Raw genomic sequence first — 27754 nt, 5'->3', positions numbered from 1 at the left:
CCCAGCTTTTCAAGCATATAGGCCAGCTAATGTCCTGCTCCAAACCAAGTCAGAAGAAGCTGCCCAGTTCTACAGCCTCATTTACTGACCCCAACCCTGACATCTGTCCAAGTCACTCAGAACACATTCAGGTCTAACGTCCAATACTGGTGGAAGTTCAAGGAGAGATTTTAACCCCAATACTGCAGAAAGGTCTTAGCAGGACAGACTGATGTGAAATTACTGCTGAGACACACCAATATTCACCCTCCAGGCTGTTAGTGGCTGGGAGAAGGAGGTGGACCATTGTTCTACACTTGCAGGCCATGGTCTTAATTCTCAGGCCAGGTCCTCATGCTGAAGCCCACGGACTTCAGTCTGTAGAGCAGTGCCATTCAGTACAGCAGCCTCTAGCCACATGTGGCTATCGAACACTTGAAATGTGGCCAACCCGGCCAAGATGGGCAGTACGTCTAAAATACACATCAGATTTCAAAGACTGAGAAAAAGAATGCAAAATTATTTTATATTGATTAGAGTTTGAAATGATAATATTTTGGATATATTGGGTTAATTAAAATATATTATTAAAATTAATTTCACCTATTTCTTTTTACCTTTTAAAACAGCTTTGAGATATAATTCACATACCATACAATTCACCCATTTAAAGAGCACAATTCAGTGTTTTTAGTATATTCACAGATGTGTGCAACCATTATCATAATCAATTTTAAAACATTTTCATCACCTCAGAAAGAAACTCCGTGCCCTTTAGCTATCACCCACCCATCCCCTCTTTTCACTTTTTAAAGTGGCTCCTAGAAAATTTCAAATTGCGACTGCAGTTTGCATCTCTGTTTATTGGACAGCACTGCTGCAGAGGGTCTCTAGCAGCTGGCCTGAGTCCCAGGAGCCCCAGGAGCCAACGCCCCCCTTACACAGATGAAAAAGCTGCGGCAGGGTGCACAGCCAGCAGGGGAAGTGCGTGGGTGGGAAGAGTGAGCCCCCAACTATAATCTGTTGGTTCTGATCGGGAGAAGTGGCCTCAGCTGTCATGGCCTGATCCCCTAAGAGCCGACGCTTACCTCGGGGGTGCCACAGAATGTGGACGTGGTCTCCTCGGGCTCTACGCCTTCCTTGCAGAGGCCAAAATCCGTCAGCACCACATGACCCTGAGGATGAGGGAAGCCAGAGGCAGTAGGGTGGCTAAGGCAAGGGTACGGCCATGTCTCACCGCAAAGCCCAGGAGCCACACCCCAGGGCAGGAGTTCAGGGTCTGATGCCCCAGGCACAGGCTGGAGGCTCCACTCAGAGACCTGGAGCTTCTGGACTGGTTGCCAGGAGCACCATAGGGAGCAGGTGGGGAGATGGCATCCCACTTTGCCCCCAGCTCAGCACAGACTCAGACCCACCCCCTACAACAGCGGCAGCTCCAGAATGTCCTTGCTAAAGGAGCCTGGTGGAAACAACCCACTTGACAGAGGGCTGGGGACTTGCAAAGCAACCATACCTAGTGGCAGCTTGTCAGGAGGGTAGCTGATGGAGACAATGGGGTGGGCAGATGCCACAGGGCTCTGCTCAGATCTCTTCTTCAGGGACTGGCACACCCACCCCCCTGCTGCTGAGACATTGCCCTCACCCAAAGCAGTGCCCCTCCCTAGGTGCAATCCACATCTAATGTCTGGTAGATGCCAGGGCCTCAATTTGGGGCAATTCTGAAGAGCCATCCCAGCCCCAGGCCCTCCCCACCCCTGTAAGATCAAGTGAGGCCTCTCTTGCTACCACAGTGCAGGTCAGGTGAGCTTCTCCCTTTGCCCAATCTTGGCTTCTTCACCCCCTTACAGGTGACATGTATCTCTTTAATGTTCCCCAATAAACCTTCTGTATCCAACTCTCCATCTCAGAGTCTGTTTCCAGGGAACCCAATCTAAGACATGGAGGGACTGAAAAATCCTCTAGCCTCCACCTGGCTCTGCCCCTGCCCCACACACTCCTCATACACACATGTGCACATACACATACATGTACGCACATGGTCTCATGCACATGATGCAATATGTGTGTGTACACAGGCACACGTGTACATGGACATGCATCCTTGTACATGGACATGCATCCTCTACCCACATTCATGTATGTATAATGCATGAAACATAACTTGTGGCCACATGGCACACTCATACAGCCACGCCCCTCCCACACACACACCAACCTGGCAGTCCAAGAGAATGTTCTCTGGTTTCAGGTCCCTGCAGAAAATAAGAGAAAAGAGCCCTGTGGTGGCTCAGCCATCCAGAGAGGACAGTGGATCCAGGGCCCTGGCAGGAGGATCATTCATGGGGCCCATGGAGATGGAGATGGGGGGCCCGAGGAGGACAGGTCCTTGGGTCTAGGAAGGAGGAGCCTCAGCCCCACCCCAGCTGGTGTGCTCTCCTCCTCCTCAGACAAAGGACCAAGTGCACTGGGATTTCATTGGGATTTAGGGGCTCCAGGATTTGGGGCAGTAAGGGTCTGAGCCTGGCTCTGAGCTGTGTGCAGGCCTCACCTGTAAATGATGTTGAGGGAGTGCAGGTAGCCAATGGCACTGGCCACCTCGGCGGTGTAGAACCGGGCTCGTGGCTCCAGGAACCGGCGCTCCCGCTGCAAGTGGAAGAAGAGCTGGGGGGAGGGGGAAGACCGTTGTGAGAGGCTTTCCTGGGGTGCTCCCAGCCTCTAGAGTACAAGTTGGGGACCCCACATGGTCCTCACTTTGTGCAGGTGGCCAAGTCACCCCCTCTCGGAGCTGCAGTGTACTTATATGGAAAAGTACATGCCAGTCCCTGCCCCAGAGGGCAGCTGCAGGTGCCCAATGTGTCAGCAGGAGTCGAGATTAATTAGCATTTATTGAGCAGCTTCTGTGTTCCAGGCTCCAGGCCTTTTCACATCCCTTATCTCATTTAATCCTCATGAAAACCCTCAAGGTATCAAACATTAGGGCAGTTTCATGTAAGAGGAAACTGGGAGGGGTCAGAGCAGTTAGGTGACTTGCCCAACGTCACATAGCATGTAATTGTCAGAGCTGGGATTTGAACTTGGGTGAGTCAGAGATGTGGTCTCCCTACCATCCAGCAGTAAGAGGATTATGGCTGTCAAACTGAGCCCAGGTTAGAGCTGCCCATGGACCAATCTCATTGGTCTACTTTGTTGGCATAGAAGAGCTTTCACCACCATCAGGAATCTTAGGAGTTTAAGGTCAAGGTATCAGGCATCAGGCATGAGGTCAACCCAGGTTACATCTGGGATGAATGAGAGGAGTCCCACTCAGTTTTGCCTCCTTGCCCAGAGAGACAGAGTGAAATGCAGGAGGGAGCCCAGCTTATCCCAGCTGTGCTTTGGGGTCATCCTGTGGCTTTACTGTTATAAACAGTGACCTGGTCACCCCAGCCTTGTAGCCTATGGGGTTAATTGGGGGTATTGGAAATCTTGACCACAGAGCTCCTCTTGGCATTGACCTTTCCCAGGTCCATCGAAGTGAGTCTGTAGGCAGCTCTGCGTGGGGAAGGCAGGAGTGTGTTATGGCTGGGAGTCAGACAGACCTGCATTCAAATCCTAGCTCTGCCAGGGACGGACTGGGTGGTCTTGAACAAGTGAATTACCTCCCTGAGTCTCACTTCAGCTACAAAATGGGTCTGCTGTGAGAGTGAGGTGAGATCAATCCAGAACCTGTTTCACATTGGGCATGTGGGATGGATAGCTCCCAGCCAAGAGGAGAGGGCCCACCCACCTCTCCCCCGTTGACATAGTCAAGCACAAAGTAGAGTTTCTCGGGTGTCTGGAAGGAGTAGCGCAGGCCCACGAGGAAGGGGTGCTGCACGTTCTTCAAAAGCACACTGCGCTCCACCATGATGTGGCTCTGCTGTGGGGTCACACAGATAGGGTCCATGTCACAGCTCGTTACAGCCCCTTTTACCCAGGCACAGCCCATGTGGCCTCACTGGTGGGGACTGCCCTGCCCAGGACCTTCTCATGCCCCTGCTCAAGAACCCACTATGCCTCCCTGTTCCCCTCAGAGCCAGGCCCAAGCTCCTTGCCTGGTATTTAGGACTCGGTGTGGTCAGCCGCATCCCCAGCCAGTCCATGTGAATACAGCTCCAGCCCCTGGATTAGAAATCCTTGTCCCCCAGAGTGCCGAGCAAAGCACATATAATGACTGACTAATTAAAAGGGTCCTGAGGAAACTCAGAGAAAAGAAGCCATGCCGTACCCACGGTCCCACCTTTGCTCCCATTGTTTCCCCTCCATGGATTTTTCAACCCTCTTTTCTGACCATGGGAATCCTACTTTCAAGGCCAGCTACATGGCTGCCCTTCTTGGGAAGATCCTCGCCCCAATCTCCATCCCTGAGATGTCCTTATTAACACTAATCACCCCCTCAGCTGAGTCCCCCGACTTGCTGCGCAGTCCTCTCTCAGGGCCTGCTCTATCCTCCTAATAGAGTCGGTGTTAAAGGAACTCAAGTCAGCTGAAGTATCTAGAAATCCTGGATGGCTGTGGCTTGAAGGGCTTGGAAAGTATAAAGTGTGACCCCTACATTTCATGGATTCGGTGCCTGGCACCTTGAGAGGACAGAAGACTTGCCCATCCTGGAGTCCTGTATTTCCCTAGGAACAGCAGAGAAACAGGCCTCAGTCCTCCTGGAGGCCCTGTGGGTGAGGCATTGGCCTGCCTGCCTTGAGAAAGGGCAGCATCCTGGGCACCACCTGGCCCCTGGCAGTGATCATCTCTGTACTTTGTGCACCCAGCTCCATGGACCCCTTAGAGTTGGGAGGCCACCCCCAGCTAGGGGTTGAGGGGCAGGAAAGGAAATGCCTATGCCCAAGCTCTGTTACCTCTTTCTTCTTCAAGATGGACTTTTTCTGCAGCACCTTCACTGCATAGAATGTCCCGTCAGACTTGCGCTTGGCCAGCAGGACCTGAGCAGAAGCACAATGGCAGAGCCTTGTGGATCAATGGGCCAATTACCTACCCCTCTGATCTTCAGATTCCCCAAGGTCAGTAGAGGCCCTCCAGCCCGGCCCTGGTTCCAGGATTCTGCAGGTAGGCAGGCTCCCTCTCTGCACCCGCAACTGACAGGCAAGGAGTAGAGAGGCTGGAAAGGTGGAGACCCAGGCCTCCCGCCCTCACCACGTCACTCACCTTCCCGTAGTTCCCTTTGCCAATGACTTTGAGGAAGTCGAAGTCGGTGGGCCGGGCACTGGGAGAAGAGGAAAGAACATGGGTGATTGTTTGCAAGCTTGGGAAACCTGGTTTCTGAGACCAAACTCTGGTTTCTTTTTTACTTTAAAGGTGGGAGATACAGGGAGCTTTACAGGAAGCCAGAGCCTCCTTGCTGCCAAAGGATGCCACATTTTCACAGCTAAGAGATTGCTCATCCCTGCTCCCGGGGATCTCACAATCAAGTTGGCAGATAAGGTGGACTGTAGAGAAGGTGAAGATCTAGCCCTCAAATCCCTGAGAAGGCCTTGTAGGGTAGGGAGTTGCTAACAATGCACATGTTTGGGGAACATTCCAGGCTGAACTCTCAGTGCTAGACTAGAGAATCTGGATTTTTTCCCCAAGGCAAGAGGATCCAGGTACAAGGGGAGCCAGGTAGGAGAGTTGCTTCAGAGATCAGAACCTACTTTGGGTTGGCTGAAGGCCCCAGATTGATGTTTCCATTGGTCCTTGAAGGCTAAAGACATTTAAAGAAAGAGATGATTAAGATCAGCAGGTCCTAACTTCTTGCCCCCTCCTTCTTCCCAGGCCCTGATCCCTTCTCCAACATCTCCACTAGGTTTCTTCCCTCTTTCCCTCCCTCCCTCCCTTCCTTTCTCGGCCTTCCTTTCTTCCTTCCTGGGCCTTTGTTACTTCTTTCCATCTTCTTCTTGTCTTCCCACTCATCTGCCCACCCACCCACCTGCCAATCCATCCACCTGTCCACTTATGCATCCACCATCTCACATATTTCTCACAACAGCCTCAGGAGGCTGCTGGTTATTGTGCCAGTTCTAAGGATGAGGAAACTGAGGCCCCAGGAGAGTTGTCCAAGGTTCTACAGGCAGCTGGGCTTAGTTTATAACCCAGGTGTCCTGACAACCAATCCCATGATTTTCTAGCCTATCGACTGCTTAGAGCCCTTGCCCAGATCTCTGCTTTCCTACCCTACAAACGGCCCATTTCTGTGAGCTCACAGTAATCCATATTGGCCTCCAGTCCTGGTTTGGGGTGGCCCATGGGGCTGACCAATGCCTCCACAGATTTTATCAGCCTTGGGAGGAAGTGAGCCCCCGTGGGGGTGAGTGGGGCACCAAGAACCACTCACCTGTGGACTGGGGGTCCCGGCTGGGCTGCTGTCCATCTTGTAACAGTGATCAGGGCTCTGTGGGCACAGGGAGGAGCAGGAGTGAGAGGGCTGGTGTTGGGTGGCTCCTAGCTTTACCTACCTAGGGCTTCAGGCACTGCTGCTCTCCCCTCTGTGCCTGTTGGGGCTCTCTCCACTCCTCACCAATGCATGTACCTGCCACAACCTGAGCATCTCCTACTCCAGAGGCCAGTAACCCCTGCATGGGGAAAGAATAATGACCCCTGGACCCAGGCTTTTTGACCAAACATCTCAGGAGGAATGGGGAGAGGATGGTCAGGTCACCCTGAGTCTTTTCACATCTTCCCCAGCAGGAAAGACCCCTGTCAGCCAGGATGGCTCCTTAAGTCGAGGACAGCCAGGGCTGGAAGGATCCTTGGAGAACATAATCTGAATCTCTCTCTCTGGGTCATAGGTGGGGAACCTGAAGCCTGGAAATGGGAGGGAACTGCCTAGGGTCACATAACTTGTGAGTGGCAGTCTGGGTTCCCCAGACCTCCATTCAGGCAGGTGGGTGACCCCGAATTCCTGTGGACAGCCCCTGGCTGGGCTCTGCGCAGACTATCACCTCATCTCCATGCTATAAGGACCTCTGCTCAGTGCCCCAGCGCTGACCTGCCTTGGGCCAGTGCCCCTGAGATTCCAAGGCAGGCTGGTGTGAGCCTGTGCAGCCAGGAACACTGTATCTTCCCTGCCCCTGCCCTGCAGGTTGTAGGAGTTCTGGGTGGCTAGGCCCTGATACAGGGTGCCAGGGCCCTGCAGCCCCACCCCTGCTTGGAAGGTCAAGGCCAAGAATAGAGATCTCACCTGGAGACCAGCAGCTCATGGGCTGCTGAACGCTGTGCATCCTGGGGCCACAGCCTTGGCCCTCTTTAGGACCCAGACTGCAGCTGGGCCTCTCTGGGCAGGGGCTGCTTGTGTCTACAAGGGGGGCTCTGGTGGCACCAACTCATGGCCTTCTGGGAAGCTGAGAAAGTGACCAGGGGGAAAGGAGAGAATCCCCCAGTCCAGGCTGCTCTGAGGCCCAGGCCTGCCAAGTCCTAAGGGAGTGAGCTGCAGAACTGCTAGAACAGGGGCTGCCACCTGGCTTCAGCCCTCGCCCACTGCTCTGTGCAGCCCACAGCCTGCCCACAGCACTCTGCCACACCCTGTCTTGGGCAGACCCTCAGCCCAGCCCCACATACCTGCAAACCCTGAGGAGAGGCCACTGAGAGAGCTAGCAGCTGGGGCTGGAGGACGGGCAGTGGACAAGAGAGTCTTCTCTGTTCTCCCAACAAGGGCCGAAGTGTCTGTGCCTGGTGCTGGCCCGACCCCAGCACAGAGCTCAGAACTCCCGGCAGCAGCGAGGGGGCTGGTCAAAGTCACGTGAGATCTGGCAGAGCTGAAGATGGGACCAGAGACCTCTGTTCCCTTGGGGATATCACCTGCCCCTGGGAGGTAGGGAGGGGGTGGGCAACACCCCCAGTAGAGTCCTGGAGGCTGACCCTTGGGGTTTGTTAGAATGTGTGTGACTGTGTGGGGTGGGTGATGCGTGTATGCCTGTGGCTTGTGCATAGATGTGCTTTTGTGTGTCTCTGGTGTGACAGCGTGGCTCTGTGTGTTAAACAACGTGTCTGCGTGTGTGAGTTAGTGTGTGAGTCTGTATGTGGATGACTGCGTGGGGGTCTATCAACGCATGTGTCCACAAATGTATATTTATGTGGGTGTGTGTCTGTGCACCTATGATTGCACTGGTGCATTCTCAGTGTGTGGGCATGGAGTGTATAGGTGGATGTGCTTCAGTGTTTGTCTCCGTGTAGTGTCATTGTGTCAGTGTGCATCTTTATGTATGTTAATGTGCTGCTGTCAGTGTGCTTGTATGTGTGTGCATCTGTGTAGGTGTCTGCATGTGTGTCTGCATAAGAATATGGGTGCCTATTAATATATTTGTGTGAGTGTGTAACCACGTGTGCATATACAGATCACTGTGTGTCTGTGCATCATGGTGTATATGAGTATGTTTCTTGTTTGCTTGTATGTTATGAGTATATGTGTGTGTACGGGGCCTCCCTGTAACAAGATATGATCCCTTGAGCCTGTCTAGGCCCCATATGAACTATCTGGGGCTGCATATGGGGTCCCAGAGACCTTGGCCATGGCAACCCCCACCCTCAACCCCCTTCCAAGAACCTGCAGATGCTTTCAGAAGAACCTGGAGCCCAGTTATCTGGCTGAGTCCAGCTGGCCCCAATCTTTGACTGCTGATCACTTGGCCTCTCCAGCTTGTCCCAATGTCCCCAGGGCAGGCCAAGTTGGCCAACTTCTCTCCTGCTGCGTAAGGGACAGGAAATCGGATCCCTGACCTGCACCCTGACTCCTGAGGGCCTTGCTGCCTGGTGCAGTAATTAGGAGCTTACGAGGATTGGGAAGGTGTTCTGGGAGTGAATGGGTTGAAGGGACCAGGCACAGCTCTGTTACCCTGGAGCTTTCTGTGTGGCTACCCGCCCCCCACCCAGACCCCAGTATCACCATGGGGAGGAGCCCAAGGGGCTGGGGCAGAGGGTCTTAGTCACAGTGGAAACAGCCCAGTGGCCTCAGGGGTTCTGAGGGGGAGTAGGGGGATATCCTGAAATGTGGAGAACCCGGGTGTGTCAGCCAAAGAGAACCCCAGTGAACAATATCTGAGCTTCCCATCTTTCAACAAAATGAAAATGTTGAACTAATACATGGATTGGCAGGATGTCATGTTGACAAAACACACACAGAACAAGGACATTTCTTCCCAGTAACAAGACCCTGATGGGGCCCCCATTCAGCAGCTGTTTATAGCAGCAAAATAAGAGTGATTGTAATAATAACCTAAATGCCTTGCCCCAGGGCACCACAGAGGACACACAAGTTGGAATAGCTTCCGCCTTGGTTATTCGGGTCTGCTTTTTAGAGAAATTCCTAGAGTTGTCTGGACTCATTGCCTCTACTCTCTCTTCTCCTTTCCTTTCTTGAACACATTCCAGTCAGGCTTTCACCCCAACACTCTGCCCAAACAGTGGACCAGTGACCTGCATGGGCCAAATCCAGAGATTCTTTGCCCTCCTCTTACCCATCCTCTCTGAAGGCTTCAGCACAGCCGCTTGCCCACTTGGCTTCAGGAGCTGTTGGTTTTCCTTCTGCCTCATTGACTGCTCTTTCTTCTTAGGCTGGATTCTCCTCCTTGTTCCTCCCTTAAACACTGGCCTGTGCCAGGGCGTGGGCCTTGGGCCTCATCTCTATGTACACTTGCTCCCTAGGTGATGTAACCAATTTAGTGGCTTTAAAAACATCTATAATTGACAATTTCCAAATTTATCTCTCTAGTTCTGATCCTCTTCTGAATTCTGGACTCATACATCCACTCACTGCTCTTTGACAATTCACTAGTTAGTTGTCTACAAATGTCCTAACCTTAAGGTATCCAAAACAGAAGTCCTGATTCTTATTCTACCCACCCCACTTTGCTCCAGCCTGCTCATCCCTCAGTCTTCCCAGTCCTAGGAAGTGGCACCACCACCTACCCAAAGTTCAAGCCAGAAACTCGGGATTCATTCTAGAGACCTTGCTTCTCTCTTCACCTCACCTCCCTGCCATCATGAAATCCAATTAGACTCTATCTTCAAAATATATCCAGAAGCCACGGCTGCTTACCAACCCTGCTGCAACCTCCCTGCCTGAGCTAACATCATCACTTGCATATGTTATTGCAATAGCATCCTTACATGTGGAAAGGGGAATAATGCACCCCCCTCAAAAAAAAAAAAAAAAAAAGGAGAGCACACTGTAATACCTGGAGCCTGTGAATGCTACTGTGTTTGGTAAAAAATGACCTTGCGGATGTGATTAAGGATCTTGAGATGGGGGTATTATCCTGGATTAATAGGGTGGACCTGAAATGCAATGACAGGTGGCCTTATGAAAGAGGCAGAGGGTAGCTGACAGACAGACAGAAAAGGAGAAGGCGCTGTGACCACAGGGGCAGAGATGGGAGTGATGCAGCCAAAGGTTCAGGAACACTGACAGTCCCCTACAGACTCAGAGGGAGCACAGCCCTGCCAACACCTTGGTTTCTGTCCAGTGAAATGGACCTCAGAGTGCTGGACTCCAGAACTGTGAGAGAATAAATTTCTGTTGTTTGAAGGCATCCAGTTTGTGGTAATTTGTCACAGCAGCTGCAGGAATCTAATACACCAGTCTCCCTGCTTCTACCTTTACCCCTTACAATCTTTCTGCACTGAGAGCCAGAGGGAGTCTTTTAAAATTGTAGATCAGATCACGTGACTGTGCTGCTTGAAACAGTCCAGGGCCTTCCCATCACACCTAGAATAAAATCCAGTCTTTTCCCCACTCCAGGACATTCCATATGGCCTGGCTCCATGTCCGCCTTGGCCTCCCGCTACTGTCACCCTTACTGCACTCCAGCCACCCTGGCTTTCTTGCCGTCCCTCAAACACACAAACTCCCCTCTAGCCTCCAGCCCCTTGCACTTACTTTCCCCTCTGCCTAGAATGCTCTTTCCCCAGACATTTGCATGGCTGGCTTCCACTGACACATCACTGAGATCTCTGCTCAAATGTCACCTCTGCAGAGGGGACTTTTCTGTTTACTGGGGACCAACTATCCTGGTTTGTCTGTCTGGGACAGACCTGGGCAAACCAGATGTTGGTCATTCTGCAATACCAATTGCTCTCATTCTCTGTCCACTCTTTGACTTTGTATTTTTACATTGTACCACTTATCACTCTCTGACACCTTATCATACAACTATGTGTTCATTTTGTATCTCCTCCAACTAGAATGTCAGCTCCATGAGGGCAAGGACTTTTCTTCTTCACCGTCATAGAACAGGGCCTGAATATATAGGGGCTCAGTAAATATTTGATTAATGAATCAAGGGATGAACTGATGAGATAATTATGGTACATTTATAAAATAGAATGTTACACAACCAAAAAATGAAAAAAATTATATACGAGCCTATATGAATAGAAGTGGGAATACATATGTGATCCACTGTCAAGTAAATAAGCAGGCTTCAGAATGGTAGGCATACCAGGGCACCATCTTGTAAACGAAAAAAGACTTATGCCTGCACCGGTACATTTGAGTATAGGCACAGAAAGGAGGGCTGGAGGGCCATGACCCAAGGTGACAGTGAGTATCCTAGGTTAACTTACTTTTATTTTTATCTTTGTACTATTGTGTGAAATTTCTCAAGATGTTGCTATTCAGGAAATACTAAGACTGGATGGGAACTTGGACATTCCCAATGTCCATCACCAACTCTCCCCCCTCACTTTGACTATGACCCCCACACCTGAGCATCTATCAGTGCCTATGGCTTCTTTTTCTCCTGCACCACTGTCGTGATTTTCTGGCCAGGGGCTGGGCATCAACACCTTCCTCTGATTCTTCCAACTTGTAGAGGCCCCTGTGACCTCCCGGGGGAAGGTTCAAGCCCCTCCATGAGCCCTCAAGGCTATTCCTTCCCCTAACTTGCCCCAGCCTAGACTTGCATCCCTCTGCCCCTTCACAACAAAGACCTGCATACATCTCCCTGGACTTGCTGACAGGGATGACACACAGTGCTCTCTCTTTGGAACACTCCCCCAATTTACTTGGCTAGCCCTTTTCACCTGTCCTTATTGCCTTCCCTGGAAGCCTTGCCAGAGCCCCTCCCAATCCCATGTATCTTCGCTCCCATCTTTGTACTTGCTTCTCTTGTACTTGTCATCATGCTATGGAAATTTATTCATTTACATACCTGCTGGCGCCCAGTGCATACTACTGCCTGCCCAATTTTGAAATGCCAACTTGACCTTATTTTATTCCTACACCCCATGGGTTAGGCACTGTCCTCATCCCTGTATTAAAGAGGAGGAAACTGAGGCATGGAGAGATGAAGTCACTTGATCAGATACATAACTAATAAATGATATAACAGGAATTTGAACCCAGGCAGTCTTACTCCAAAGCCAATGGTCTAGAATTTCAGGAAGAAGTTAGGATGAAATGAAGTTAGTGGGAAGGAAGAGAAGATGTAAGTTGGTTAATTAGGTAGGAAGCAAATTAGATAACTGGGTAGGCAGAAAATTAATTGGGAGGGAAGAAAGGCAGGCAAGGAGAGAACAGAAAAAAGAAGTTAGGAAGGAAGAGAATTGGGAAGGAAGTTAGTTAAGTAACTAGTGAGTCTGGCAGACCGAATGACATGCCAGCAGGCAGGTGTCCTGCTCACAGCTGAGCCTCTCACCTGAAAACTCTGGGTCCCAGCTCAGGTCCTGTGCCGCAGCCCCGAGCATGGCTCTGCCCTCCTCTCTCTCTGCATGGTCCTTCTGACCTGAAACCCAATCCTGACTTGTCCAACAACCTTCCCAGTCAAGGGCAACCTGTCACTCACTTGACAGGCCTCCCAAACTGGCTCCCAGCTTCCCCTTCCAGCCCTGCTGGCTGGGAGCTGGCTTCAGAGCCTTCCAGTTACTAATTAACTGCTGGACTTGAAATTATGATGCTGGCTGCACCCAGTGGCTCCTGGAAGGGCCCTGCCCTGGGGACCCTTTGCGTGTTTTAAAGCTACTGCACAATGTAAGTTGTGTGGCCTTGGGCAAGTGACCTTGGATCCCTGAGCCTCAAGTGAATTGGTGATGTTGGTGTGTCTTCTGCTTTGAAGGGAGGGTCTCTGGGGTCCCTCTCAATGTGTTTCCATTCTCTGAAATCCCTTCCCCAAGGTCCAAGCTCAAAGACTGACTTCCTTGATTCCATCAGTTAAATCACTTTCCCTTTCCCTTTCTCAGGTCTTAGAGGGCTCATCCCACCCAACCCTCTCCTCTGCCCCCTCCATGATGGTGGTCCTTTCTTGGACACTTCCTCCTAATTTGCCCCTTCAGAGATGGGTAGCTCATTCTCTCTTGAGCCTGCCCCATTGCCTGACACCTCTGGTGGTGTTCTAATTTTAGTCAAAGGCTGCCACCCAGAGCTCTCCTGCTTGGCACTACCCTAGGAGGAGATTCACGGCTGGGTCTAGACTCGTATCCCACTCTGTCCTTCAGAGATCTGGTACTCAGGAACCAGGGCTCAGCTCTTCCCAGCTCTTCCCATGGAAGGAAGGCTTGTTTATGGTGACCTGAAGCTGCCCAGGCCAAGGGTTCTTAGGGCAGGGGTAGGGCCTGGTCCGAGAGACAGGTGAGACCCCTCTTCAGTAGGCAGCTCAGGCGCTGGCTTTCACACTGCTTCCTCCATCACCTTCCCATTAACATTTCAACAACTTTCTTGTCATTCTAGTGCCTTAAAAACTGGCTGCTCTAATGTGCTCTGGGGGAGCATGCTGCATCGCCACACTCCCCACCTTCAGCAATCCTAGAGGCACGTGTCTGGCCTCAGGCCCAGAGAGGGGAGGTGGCTGGCCCAAGTGCACAGAGCAAATCAGGGCACAGCCCAGGTTCCTGCCCCTTTCCAGAGCCACTGCTGCTGCTCCACCAAGCTCCTCTGTCCTCTGCACTCCCGAAACTAGTTTAAAACACACACACACACACACACACACACACACACACACACAATGGTACTTTATAATCTGTATCAAAGAATTCCAACATACAGAAGAATGTGAAATAAAAAGTGAAAGCTTCTCCCCAACCATTTTCAATCTCTTTTCTGGAAGTAACTGCTGTTAACTAAACGGTGGCTAGCCTTCCAGACTTTTGTCTATGCCTAAGCTACATATCTACATACCTTTTTTTTTTTTTTTCAGAATTATGAGTCACACTATACATATTGTTCAGCAACTCACTTTTTCTCATTTTACAATATATCACACACATCTTTCCATGTCAATACATAGATTCAACTCTTTTTTTAGTGGCTGCATCACATTCCATAACACGACTTACTGTGATTCATTTTGCTATCCCTCTGCTGATGGACATTAAGGCTATTTTCAGTTCCACAATACTTTGTCCAGTGCTGTGGAGAACATCTTCACGTTAATATCCGTGGGTCCTTTTGCTAGTATTTCTGTCTGCTAAACTCCTGTAAGTGGGAGTGCTGGGCTAATTCTTCCAGATTACTGTCTAAAAAGTACCAGCTGACATGGCTACCAGCAGGGTTTGAACTTGGCTTTTCCCCTCAACGATGCTCAGGAAATGGCCCCGCCACTCTTGCTGGAGGCCACTGAAAATATGCTGCCCCTGCCCATCTTCTCTTCTTTCTTTGCCCTTCTCCCTGCCCCCTCCTCTCTCAGCTGCCTGGGTTCTGTTGTTTGGGCATGAAGGGCAAAGACATGTCCTCAGAGATGGGAAGGGGATAGCAGGAGACTGAGCTAATGGGAACCCACCTCCACAAATATTCCCTCTGCCTTGATACTCCTCAGCCCCCTTTTCTGTCCATTATCTGGCCCTCATCCCTACTCCCACCGCTACTTCCACCCGCACACCCTTCCCATACCTGCAGATTCATCCACGGGAGAGGGAACAACAGGTACAGGGTCAATACAGAAAAATCTGTTACTCTTGTGGTCTGGGAGCAGGACAGACATGGGTCCAGGCACAGGTCCCCAATTTTCTTTTTGAAAAAAGGTAGACTATTTTTAGAAAGCACAAAGTACAAAATTAAAAAAATCAAATAGAACTACCAGGTGGATGGTGAAAAGGATCAGTTCCTTGTTCCATTCTTCAACTCTTCTGTTTCCTTTGGTAAACTCTCCATATGTCTAAACAGCATGGTTATACTACATTCCTTGACTTTTCAGTTTTAAAACTGAAAGTAGTTTCCTTCCTGCTATGGAACATGAATGTTTAGATCTAGCCCATCCAAACACACACTTGTATAATCTTTTGCTTTTCTTTAATTAATAACTACCTCATGTAATGGTTTGATATCTATGTAAACTCTCTGACAGCGCTAAAGATATCCTCTTAATACATTAATACATGTATCCATTTTGTTTTCATCCTTCTTGGAGCCTTTCATCCTCCTATTTTCATCCAGACAACTGGCCAGATGTAAAATCAGCCCTTTCTTTGCTCCATCACCATGGAAATTCCCTTTCTCTCTCTCTCTTTGTTGGATCTCCAGCTTCCTGGATCTTATGTCATCCTCTTTTTTGTTTTTTTTTTTGTTTTTTTTTTAATTTGCTCTCGTTTTGTTGGAGTACATCCTCCAGTGGCTTTCTGAGGAAAGGTACATGGGAGGTACTGTTTTGAGACCTTTTATGTTTGAAAATATTCTACCTTCACACCTGACAATTTGGCTGGGTACAGAATTTTTCTTTAGAATTGTGAATGCAGTGCTCCACTGTCTTTTTTTTTTAATTAAATTCAGTTTTATTGAAATACGTTCACGCACCATACAATCATCCATGGTATACAATCCACTTTCCACAGTATGATAACATAGTTATGCGTTCATCACCACAATCTATCTCTGAACATTTTCCTTACATCAGAAAGAACCAGAACAAGAATAAAAAATAAAAGTGAAAAAAGAACACCCAAATCATCCCCCCCATCCCACCCCATTTGTCCTTTAGCTTTTATCCCCATTTTTCTACTCATCCATACACTAGATAAAGGGGGTGTGATCCACAAGGTCTTCACAATCACACTGTCACCCCTTGTAATCTACATTATTATATAATTGTCTTCAGGAGTCCAGACTGCTGGGTTGGAGTTTGGTAGTTTCAGGTATTTACTTCTAGCTATTCCAATACATTAAAACCTAAGAGGTGTTATCTATATAGTGCATAAGAATGTCCACCAGAGTGACCTCTCGACTCCATTTGAAATCTCTCAGCCACTGAAACTATTTCGTCTCATTTTGCATCCCCCTTTTGGTCAAGAAGATACTCTCAGTCCCACGATGCCGGGTCCAGATTCATCCCCGGGAGTCATATTCTGCATTGCCAGGGAGATTTACACCCCTGGGAGTCGGGTCCCACGTAGGGGGGAGGGCAGCGAGTTCACCTGTCTAGGTGGCTCAGTTAGAGAGAGAGAGGGCCACATCTGAGCAACAAAGAGGTACTCAGGGGGAGACTCTTAGGCACAATTATATGCAAGTTTAGCTTCTCCTTTGCAGTAACAAGCTTCATAAGGGCATGTCCCATGATCGGGGGCTCAGCACATCAAACTGCCAGTCCTAATGTTTGTGACATCAACACCAGTCCAGGTGAGGAAGTCCAACACTTCCGCACCTTCCCCCAGATCCTCGGGGCTGGGGAGGGGGAGGCTGTAAATATATTTTTTATTATCTGCCCAAATTACTCTGGGATGTGTCACTATTTCACTCAGCCTATACTAACCTGCTGTATCTCACTTCCTATTCAAAGTTCCATGCAATTGTGGTGTTTGAACAAATTGACTGTAGAGTTGTACCATTTAGAAAATTTAGATCCTGTACCAAATAGGTATCTCTTCCCTTGGTCTCTTAAGGAAGTTGAAGTTTTAAAACACAGTCAGTTTCGATCTTTAACCTTTGGCCTGGCTTGCCCTGGTCTTAACCAGACCTGCTTCATTCATATCACTAATTGAAGTCTGGGCTCTTTTTCACCTTTTTTTTTTTTTTTTAACAGTTGCTGTATGCACTAATACTGACATTCATATCTGCCGAGCTCTAGCTCTAAGTTTCAGGTGTCTCAGAGATACGCATTGTTCCAGAGACCAATCAGGTTATACACTAAGGGATCAGCATCTCAAAGTTTAGAGATAGGCATTACAATTCAGGGATAGAGTTAACTGCTGTAAGAGCTTACAATCTAGGGACTATTACAATAAATTTGTCCATGTTAGGCTATGTTCTAAGATTCAATTCTGAGTTTACACATTGTAGTTAGTTTATATTGGTGAGGCATTAAAGTGTTTGCCTTTATTTCTGGTGTACTTCACTCAAATACTGTGTACAGGATCCATTCACCTCATTGTGTGTCTCACAGCTTCACTTCTTCTTGTAGTCGCTCAGTGTTCCACTGTATGCGTGCACCACAGTACACCATTCCATTCTTCAGTCAATGTACCCTTAGGTCATCTGCACCCTTTGCAAATCATGATTACTGCCTTCATGAACACCAGTTTGCAAATGTCCATTCATGTCTCTGCTCTCAGATCTTCAAATGACATACCCCATATTGAGGTTGCAGCTTTGCTATTGGAAGTCCAATGCTATCCTGATTCATGTTCCTTTGAGAATTGTTTTCTTCTCTCTGGAAGCTTTCAGGATCTTCATTTTCTCCTCATTTTTTTTTCTGATATTTCACAGTAATATAACTTGGTATCATTCCTTTCACATCCATTGTGCTGACTCCATATGACCTTTCAGTTTGGAAACTAGCGTCCCTCAACTTTGTGAAATTTCCTTTTTTCAAAAAAAAAATTTTGACCTTGATTTTCATTATTAGAATTTCTACTAGTTTTATATCGGACCTCCAGACTAGTCCTCTAGTTTTCTTAACCTTGCTCCCCCATTTTTGATCTCTTTTTATTCTACTTTCTGTGTAATGTCCTTAACTTTATCTGTCAACCTTTGTGTTGATTTTATTTTGCAACCACACTTTAAATTCCCAAGTGCCCCTTCTTGTCTCTCAATGTTCCTTTTAGATATGTCAGATATGGCTGGTGGAGATTAGCTTCTGACAATAGAAGGGTCAACTCTTCCACTGTCACTGGAAGGAAAGAGAGAAGGACGGATGTGGGTGGGAGCAGACTTGGCAGATGTGGTGGGAGGAAGGTGGGAGTGCTCCTTCTGAAGACTTCCATTTTCTTTGTGGAGTAGATGGTGAGGGCGTCTATTGAAATGACGGGAGGAATATGGGTAGGAGGTCTGAGGAGCCTGAACAAGAAAGTCAGTGCTGACCCAAAAAGCCACTGCTTCCTGGGTGGCCCTGAGGGGTCATATTGAAGCTGGAGACTATCGTCTACATGGGTCCCAACATGCTCAGTCGTGTAAGCAGCTGATCAAGGTGTGGAAAAGATGGGCAGTTAGCTCCACGGTTGGTATTCTTCTAGCCAAGTTGTCTAGCAGGCAGCAGGACAAAGCAATTAAGGATATTGACAAGAAAGTGGCTGAAGTGATCAAATATGACATTTCTGCCACTTTTCCACCACTCACAATCTCTAGGAACCTTCACGAATTCCAGATATCTGTTCAACTTGGCATTTCCCTATGAGAAAATTTGGTGTGATTTTAAAAACTGAAGATTTCATTGAATTTTCTGCCCTTGACCATTTATTAAAATGTCAAGGCTCAGGCTTGTTTTCACACTGCTCTCTGGGGATTCCCATTTATGACACTTCTCAATCCAGACAAGTATACCCATTCATCCATATCCTTTGCTTCCCCTCTTTAAAATGGTATAAAAACCAGATCTTTTGGGACCCCTAATTAATAACAAAGAGAAAATTTCAGTCTTTTCAGTAATGTTACTGTCACAAAAACACTCATTTTGTGTTTTCTCCATGAAAACAGAAACCGACTCTGGCTGCATATCATCTGGTTGTTCAAGTTTATTTATGTTGTTTCAAAACACTGACGAAACACACCACATTTTGTTACTTTTTTCCCTCTGTGTCCCTAAGACACAGATTCACAAGAATCAGTTTAGCTTAAAACAGAGAATTCTCTTAAAGAACATACACACACATACACACACACACACACACACACACACACACACGAGGCAAATACAAAAAACATACCCCACCAAAGGCATATGAATGAAAGTGCAATGAGGCTTCATTTCCAACTCTGGAATCATTCTTTCAGCTTCAGAAATTAAACAAAACTGTTCCTCCCTGCCCTAGGCCAGGGCTGGGCAAGGACTGGGTGAGGCTGAATGGGGCCAAAGTGTAAGTGGCGCCTGCTGCCGGAAAGCAGGGCAGAGGGCAAACACGCACCAGGAACCACCACCAACTCCCTTCTCTCACTGCTCTCCCCAGGTCAAGGTGCAATGGTTTCATTTGGGGACAGACTGGGGGCGAAGGGCCAGCGAGGTGAGCAGATGCAGCTTTCCACTTTTTATGGTTTGGCTTATTTCCAGAGTTTGACATTGGTATGCTGAGGCCTCAAAGTTTGGAGGCCTGGGGCCCCTTTTTCTAAGACCCATTTGCCTATCCCATAGCCAAGCACTAAGGAGTGTGGTTGGCAGCTCCATATAGAAAAGCCCATCTCAGCCCCTCTCTTTAGAAGCTGAGGAGGGCCCACAGCCCCTGCTGTGAGTACTTGCTGCTTTTTCTTCACACCACAAAGTAGGAGAGCATTTCTCCTCATTCTGTAGAGGGGCAGACTGAGGCCAAGAAATTGATGAGCTTTGCTCAGGCAACTAAAGATAAAGAGAGGCTCAGATTTGCTCCTCTTTACTCTTGGCCAAGGTGGCACCCATGTATCCTCTGTACACCCAACCCTCTCCCCGGGGCAAGGCTTCCCCACATTCCTCCCAGAAAGGTTTGCTCAGAGCCACCTCTAAGGGCTGAAAGGAAAGGAACATCTGAAGCTGTGGGAGTCTGGCTGAGGGGCTGAATGGCTGCCCTAGCAAAGCTGACCGGGCCCATGGGAAGAAAGAGGGTCCTACTGAGCTGCGGCAGGAAATCAGCAGATTTTGGGTTTTCCACTTCTAAGGGAAAAATGAAGTTTCACATTTTAACAGTAGCCCTTGACATTTTCCCAACACTGAGCTTCCTATCTGCACCCTGTCCAACGCTTCTGACAGTGCTCTCCACACACAAGACTGAGAGGAGGGGCCTGGGGAAAGACCACCTGGCCCCACACCCTGCAGGTCCCATCTCAGCACCTGGGGGTTCTGAGCTTGGCAGTTACTTCTCACCTCCATGGGAGACTGGCTCCTGCCAGGGGCTCTGGTCCATCCCACCCAGGGGGCCTGGGAGCTGGGTTTGGCAATGGCCCAGACTTGGAAAGAGAGGTCCAAGTCCCAAAGCCCCAGCAGGGACCAGCTGGCAGTGCCAACAGACGGAGAATGATAAGAAGAGGTATAAGGGACTGAGAAAATTCAAAGGTAGAAAAGTTTATCTTCCCAACTCCTAATTTCAAGAGATCTTTGTGAGATTCCTCAAGAGCAAGCAGATTTCTAAGGGACAGGTCACAGGTGACCTCCTGGTGTGTGTGTGTTTGAGTGCTACTCTCCTATGACAGGAGGCTTGCATGGGCAGTACCTTGGCTGAGGTCCACGGCCAAGGAGGAGGCGGCTGGACCCAGCTTTGAGCACCACGCCTGCTGGAGCTGCCCTCCTGGCCAGAGCTTGTCTGAGGTACTGTTGGGTTAGTCTCCTGGTCTACACCACCTACTGGGCTAAGCTGCTTCCTCAGCAGGCCTGACACCGGGAAGGTGTGCAGGGAGCAACACTGGGCCCTCAACCTCAGACAGCTATAAAACAGACCCTAATCACTTACTCACTCTGCCTGGAACTAGGAACACTATTAGGTGGTCCAGAAGTGGTCCAGAACTGGACATTTCAAGAAGGCATCTTGGCTCAGAATCCCCCGCTTCTGGGCAAAAGAGAAAAAGGCAGCTCTAGACTCCCAATGGATCCAATGAAAACATGTTTCTGAGGCTCAAACGTCTAAGGGCTTCCAGCCAGTGGGGTCTGGCTGGGCCACGGCAGGGGGCATTCCTCAGGAAAGCAGGCAGCAGAAGGAGGGCAGTAAAACCAGCAGACAGAAAAGGGGAGAGTGTCTTTATGATATTCTTGCGGCAGAATCATATCTTGGTAGGAGGAAAAGAGACTAAAGAAAAATGTGTAGAGATGACCACTCTATCACACTGTTCTTAACTGCTAAGGAAAAGACCCTTTGGTGATAAAAGACGGTGGCTGGAAATGTGAGGCTACCACAGGCAGGGCACTTCCAACCTATTCCATCAGTAATGCTGCTTCCAGCCCAGTTACAGCCTCATCGGTGGGCCTGGTGGCCAATGAGCTCCAAGACTCAGGGGCTGGAACTCCACCTTCCCTAGGGCTCCTCTGCTCCCATGCACCCTCTGGGAAGCAGCCCTGGAGGGAGAAGGACCAACCCTGGTCAGATACAGAAGGTGGTAGGGGCACAGGTAGGGATATGAGGAACTCAAGTAGGAAGGAAGCATCAGCTGGAGAGGAAGGCCCAGCTAGGGCTGGAGGAGGGCCTGGTCCTGCGCAGGTCACTTTAAGATGTCGTCGGTGTTTTTGAACATGAGAATGGCATTGTAGATCTTCAAGGCTGGGCCCAGCTTGACGCTCATGATCTTCACAATGTCTGCCTGTGTCAGCAAAAGGAAGGCCTCGCCGTCAATCATCTGAGGGGTTGGGGGAGGGAGGCGGAAAGCGGAGAAGGTGGAAAGGGTCAAGGGGAAGGGGTGAAGGAAAGGTAGGGATATGCATGGGGAATGGGGGGAGAAAGAAAATAGGAGAAAAGGATATGTGAGGGGAAGGAAAGGAGAAGGGGGAGGGAAAGAGGAAGGGAAAGGTAAAGGAGAAAGGAGGGGAAAAGGAAAAAAGGAAGACAGCAATGGGGATAGAGAAGGAAAGAAAGATATCTGCTGGCTTCCCCATGCTCACACACACATTCTCTCTCTCTCTTCTGCTGACTGGACTGCATTTCAGTGTTTTCATTTGCAAATGTCCTTTGAGTCTTCATGGACACTGACAGTGTCTTCAAAAACCCTCCTGCTGCTGTCCCCACAGGCACCCACTCGCCAATCCTGGTGCTGCTAACAGTGAGACAAGCAGTGCCTTCCAGTGTGACATGGAATGAAGCACACAGTATTATCTAGGAGCTCTTCTTGCTGGGGCAGTGGGAGGAGAGAGAGCTCACCTAACCGTAAGCAGTCCTTTGGATCTAACTTCCAGTTTACAGGAAATGCAGGGCATGGAGGGACAGGTTAAGTGACACCTCAAGAAAGCAATGAGACGAATCCAGAGGGGCACATTTTGCAACACTTTTTCAATGTCAAGAATAAATTTAAAAAATAATTTTAAAAAGGAGAGGGGACTATTGTAGAATAGAAGGTGTTTAAGAAACCAAAAGCAGTACGTGGGCCTTGTTGGGAACCTGGTTCAAAAAAACAAAACAAAACAAAACAAAAAACCAACTGCAACAGAAATTCTTGGACAACTGGAGAAATGTGAATATAGACTGTCAGATGATCCAAAGGAGTTACGGTCAATTTGTTAAGCATGATAATAATATTGGGGTTTTGTAGAGAGAGTCCTTAGTTTTTAAAGATGCATGCTAAAGTACTTGGGAGGGAAACATCATAATGTTTATAATTTACTTAAAAATGTTTCACCCCAAAATAGGTGAAGTTAATCTGGAAAATGCTAATAAGTGTTCATTCTAGGGGACAGGTATATGGGTGGGGACAGGTATCTGGGTAGGGACAGGGAGAGAAGAGGCCAGTTGTAGAGGATGGAGTGAGATGAATAGAGCTTGGGGGGGAGGCTCTGTGGGGTCAAGGACATGGGGGGAACAAGCAGGGCCATGCCTCTCAGCAGGGTGGGCTTGGCTAAGCTGGGGCAGGAGGACCATGTCGTCACTGGTCCCACCTGGTCTGAGGAACCCGCTCCTCTGGGCTCTGGGATAATTTCTGAGGAGGTGCCATCTTCCTACGCTCAGTCCTCAAGAATCATAGCAAATCAAACACTTCCACAGCACTTCTTATGTGCTAGGCACTGTTTCAAGGACTTTCCATGTATTAACTCATTCAATCCTCATAATAACCCTATAAAACAGTGACAGCATTACCCCCATTTTACAACTAGGAAACTGAGATAGAGAGGCTAAGGAATTTGCTCTAGATACACACCACTCCACTTGTAAGTGCTGGAGTTGCACCTCCAGAGCCCATGCTCTTAACCACAGTGTGCTGGGTAGGGGCTCCCACACTCACTCCTTGGGCAGCTCAGGGGGTGATGCCCCCCAAGCCCAGCCCTGCCCATGGCTCCAGGTGAGCCGTCCTCACACCCAGCTCAAGTCATTTTGAACGACAGATACTTCCCAATCACCAGAGGGGTTCTGCCTCTGGACCTCTGCTCACTCTGCACCATGGCCTGGCAGGCCCTTCCCATCATCAGCGTGCTAAGCACCAAGCTTCTGCCCATGTTTAGAACTGCCCTGTCCTTCTATGGTGGGTCTGCCCGGCTGAGAGCTCTCAGAGCTCAACAAACTCCACTGAATTGTAGAGGGCTGGTCATCTGTCTTCCAGCAGCGCCAAGAAGGCTGCTTCTCTGACACGTGGTAGGTGTTCAGTAAATGTTGGGAGAATGAATAAAAGGATCTCTGAGATGTGGCAAGGGGCAGGACTGCATCTTAGAGAGGCTGGCAACCTGAGAGGCTTATTTTCTCCCCAGCAGCTCTGAGAAAACAGTGCTACTGGTCCTTCACTAGTCACCCCACAAGGAAGCTCTGAAAACTAGCACCTCTGATAGCTAAAAAATTTTTTTAAAAAGGGGTGGAGGTAGGGGTGGGAAGAAAAGCCTAACAACCAAAAGGCCTCAAAGTCCTGGTGCAATATCTTTATTATGCTTCCTTTCAAACACCCTAAAATGACCTCGTCAAGTGAAACGGGTCCTCATGGGTCTGACAGCTGAAGTCTGCAGCCAGACAAAGAGATCAAAGCAGGTCTCGCAAGGACTGCCATTCCACTGTCTCTCCAGGGCTCCTTCAATGGGGAGATGTGCCCAAGACACTGAGTGCCACAAGGGGAGCCTGCCAGCCAAGCAACACACCAGGAGGCAGCTCCCTGGGACCTGCGTTCCTTGCTCACTCAGCAGATGTGTCTGTGCAGATATGCCTAGTCCCAGACACCACGTGCAGCTCAGGCTCTGAACCTCCCTCCTTCCCAGTGAACCCCACACCCTCTTCCAGGAAGAGCTGGGGCCACGACCCATAAGACCTACAGCCTTGACGTCTGAAAGTTCAGAATATGAAGGAGAGGCTCCCCAGACATAGCTCAGGATGCACCCTGGATTTTTACAGGAGTTTATCATCATTCAGAGAACACACTGCATGGGTCCTTGTCCATTGCCTGGAGCTGTGTCACCAGTAATTGCAGAGGCCCAGATTCTAGTTCCTCAAAGCAAAAAGTGGAGTCTGTGGTTTTGTATACAGGGACACTGGGATCACCTCAGAACACACAAGATTCATATGTGTGTTGGTTCTGAGCTGTAAGATCAGGAAAAAGGTCATGCCCTGATCTTGAAGGTAAAGGAAATCAACAGGAAAATGGCTAAAATGAGCCTAAAGCAATGATCCCCCCTCAGGAATGGTCCCCATTGTGGTGGACAGGATCAGGGACTCTCCTGGACAGAGCCTTAGGAAACCACACATGATCTATTAAACACAGGCCAAGCTAAAATCTAATCAATACCATCAAGATACCATCAAAACCTGATTGGGAAGACTTCTATGCTATCAGAAAGGTATAGTTCACAAGGAGCCCAAGAAAAAAGGAGCATTCAAAGAGCAAGAAGTTGCCAGTGTTTTCCAGCTGCCCTCTCAGCCCCTCTGCCCTCCTCCTTCTCTGAGGCCATGTTACACCTGGCACACACCTCTCTCAGAGCCCTTACCACACTCACCAGAAGCAGCAATTTGCAATTCTGTCTCCCCTACTACACAGGGAGCCTTGAGAGCATGGACCTCTTCTTATTTTCTTCTTTATCCTCATCACCTTACGGTGGGCCAGGCACAGAGAAGATATAAATAATTATTTGCTGAATGAATTAAACAAATAACAAGGGCTGCAAGAAAGGTGACTAAGAGAAAACTGAACAGACTACCCTTAGGACCATCAGACTGTAGACCATCAGACTGGACGGTCTACCCATAAAACTGTCCATCTGCTTTCTCTAAATGCTCACTCTTGTAGCCACCCTCTACTGACTGGGATGTGTCCTGGCAGGAAACCATCCTGACCAGTGTCCCTGACTATCCGATCATCAGTTCAGCCAGAGTGAGCACACTCCCTGGAGCGTGGTCCTACCTGGAGAAATTGATGACCTGGACCAGATCCTGGGAGAAGCCTAATTCTCAGCCCCATAAAGGTCCTGCTCCACTCTGAGACCCTATTTGACACTAGCAACCCCCGAGCACCCCATTTGTCCCTTTGGTCATTGCTTTTTTAAATCACAGAGCCTGTAGGGAGAGATCACCCTTCTCCAAACAGGGGAAGAAAAAAAAGGCAAGCATAAGCCCACTCTTCATTGGCTATGCAGCTGGCTGAAAACCTGCACCCAAAGAGCGTTGATTTATGACCTGTCAACCTAAAGGAACATCTCTAATGGGATGCCACATGGCTCTGCTCTTTTTCATTAAATGTGTGTGCTGAAGACTTGGATGAAGACACAGAAGGCTTAGTTATCAAATGCACAAGTTGTAGGAGACTAAAAAGGCTTATTAATAGAGATGACAGAATCAAGATTTAAAACAATGAGACTATGAAACCAACAAAATAATATTTAATAGGGATAAATGTAAAGTTTACATTAACTTTAAATAACAACCAGTGGTACAAGTACGCACTGCAAAACTTGGTTTGACTGTAGTTGACATGAAAAACACTTGGGGGCTTTCATGAACCCCAAACTGGTGTATTGTGGCTATAATAAAGCTAGTGCAAATTTAAGTTGTGCTAATGGAAATATAGGGTTCAAATCCAGGAGAACAGAAAACAACTCAAATGTCCATTAATGGGAAAAATGAGTTAGATTCATAAAATGGAACACCATTCAGCAATACAAATGAAACACTACTGATACATGCAACAACATGGATGAACCTCAAAAACATTACATTGCTCAAAAAGAGAGACTCAAAAGAGTACCTCCTATATGATTTCATTTATATGAAGTTCAGGAACAGGCAAAACTAATCTATGGTGCTAGAAATTAGAAATGGTTGCTTGTGGGAGTCGGAACTTACTGACAGGAGCCCGGAAAGAATTTTCTGGTTGAGGGAACTGTTTTATATCTTGATTGAAATTTGAGGTTCAAGGTGTATAGATTTGTCAAAACTTGTAGAATTATACTTTAGGATTTAGCATTTTACTGCTTGTACACTTTATCTCAACTAAAAACTTCTAGAGAGCAGCAGCAGCCCAATTTGTTCTGTGTTGGTCAGATGGCACCTGGGAAATGGTGTTCAGCTCTGGACACACACATGAAGAAAAGAAGATCACCAATCCAGAGGCCAGGGAAGTACCCAGGATGGGGAAGAGTTTGGGAGCTCCACTGTGTGAGGATCGGGTAAAGAAACTGGCTTGAGGGGCCTAGATATGAGACCCCTCCAGGGAAGGAGGAGCAGCTTCTTCCTTAGTGACATCTCGCCTGGAGTGGGCAGCTACGGACAGCAGAGATCAGGCTTTCCCTGGGTGGAGGTGGATGCACAGGGGAGCTGTGTGTGCTCTTTGGAAGGAAGCCCTAAACAAAACTCAAAGGCCCCTTCCAGGTTCAAAATCTACAGATTAGGAGAGTCATGACAAAGTTCTTCTTTACTTGAGAACTATACATTATAAATCAGAGCTACCTTTTATTAAGCCCTTGCTATGTCAGCCATTTGGATACAGTGATGTGATTTGTATATTACTCTATTAAACTGCTATATAATAATATATATGGCAGTGATATAATTGTCCCAGACATTCCGGTATAATGATTCATTCATCCTGTCCAATGATCACAAAGGCCCTATAAGGCAGTCAATATTATACTCATTTTATCTCCGTTTTACAGATAGGAAAATACAGGCTCAAAGACAGTCAGTAGCTCCAATAGGCAGAGCTTGGATTCTCACCCAGACTGTCTCCAATGCTAGACTTCTTTTATCTATAACTCAGGTTTCTTGTCTCTGGTAAGCTCTTGGGTCTTGATTTTAAGTGTGTTTGTAGATCCCTGCAGTTGCAGTATGTAGTGCCATTCAAAACAAGCTGTAATTTACTGTTTATCAGCTGTGAAACTAAATTTGGAAAACAAAAGATTGAGTGGAGAGCAGAGAGATGATTAGAATCCTATCTGGTCTGGGAGCTTTGTCCTTCCTGAGGCTGGACAAGAAGGATCCTAAGCCAAGCCCCAGCCTACACCAGACCCTGCGTGAGGGTCCCACGACCAGCCTCCTCCAGGTGGGCAACAGCAGCCCCTCCCTCCCTGGGGGCCGTGCTGGTGAGGTAGCCTGCTTCCTGCTGCTCAACGACACAGTGACCCTTCTCTGTCTCCCACTCTGCACGCGCACCTTACCTCATCTTTGAAGAGTCGTGCTTGGTCCTCACAACCTGTCAGGGTCTGAACAAAGCCGAAAACCTTGGAAACCAAAGAAAACATGTTGACAAGGGGACAGGGATTTGGGAGTGCAGGAGAGAGGCTGGTATACATGGCCTCAGTGGCTTCTGGGTGGTGACCATGTTGCTTTTTCTTATCAGCCTAAGAGG

The 27754-nt window shown here is 48.6% G+C and overlaps 2 protein-coding genes across 15 annotated transcripts in view; both read right to left on the bottom strand.

Moving 5' to 3' along the window:
• Window positions 1-8110, bottom strand: part of LOC119516194 (serine/threonine-protein kinase Sgk2) — a 59802-nt gene extending 51692 nt beyond the window's left edge. Inside the window, exons 1-9 of one of the 6 annotated variants that reach the window (XR_005213221.1) lie at window positions 7546-7929; window positions 6323-6379; window positions 5643-5692; window positions 5158-5215; window positions 4851-4934; window positions 3746-3877; window positions 2528-2640; window positions 2195-2231; window positions 1068-1154 (exon numbers count right to left, since the gene is read on the bottom strand). Coding sequence is in view for 5 of the 6 variants with exons in the window: in XM_037812456.1 (XP_037668384.1) it covers window positions 1068-1154; window positions 2195-2231; window positions 2528-2640; window positions 3746-3877; window positions 4851-4934; window positions 5158-5215; window positions 5643-5692; window positions 6323-6358 (597 nt within the window). In the remaining variant the exon portion in view is untranslated. Of the gene's footprint in view, window positions 1-1067; window positions 1155-2194; window positions 2232-2527; window positions 2641-3745; window positions 3878-4850; window positions 4935-5157; window positions 5216-5642; window positions 5693-6322; window positions 6380-7545 lie in introns of all 6 variants that reach the window. The other 5 variants (XM_037812456.1, XM_037812450.1, XM_037812451.1 and 2 more) reach the window with 5 other exon arrangements.
• A 10738-nt stretch (window positions 8111-18848) lies between these two features.
• The window catches only part of L3MBTL1 (L3MBTL histone methyl-lysine binding protein 1), a 36998-nt gene continuing 28092 nt past the window's right edge, over window positions 18849-27754 (bottom strand). For 7 of the 9 annotated variants that reach the window (XM_037812441.1, XM_037812440.1, XM_037812444.1 and 4 more), the window contains 2 exons: window positions 27564-27626; window positions 18849-21631 (listed from right to left, as the gene is read on the bottom strand). In XM_037812441.1, coding sequence (XP_037668369.1) covers window positions 21497-21631; window positions 27564-27626 — 198 coding nt within the window. In that variant the 3' untranslated portion in view covers window positions 18849-21496. Of the gene's footprint in view, window positions 21632-25768; window positions 27286-27563; window positions 27627-27754 lie in introns of those variants that run through there. The other 2 variants (XM_037812443.1, XM_037812445.1) reach the window with 2 other exon arrangements.

Source organism: Choloepus didactylus, chromosome 19 (assembly GCF_015220235.1).
Source record: "Choloepus didactylus isolate mChoDid1 chromosome 19, mChoDid1.pri, whole genome shotgun sequence".
NCBI lineage: Eukaryota > Metazoa > Chordata > Mammalia > Pilosa > Megalonychidae > Choloepus > Choloepus didactylus.
This window is presented reverse-complemented; position numbering and strand designations above follow the sequence as displayed.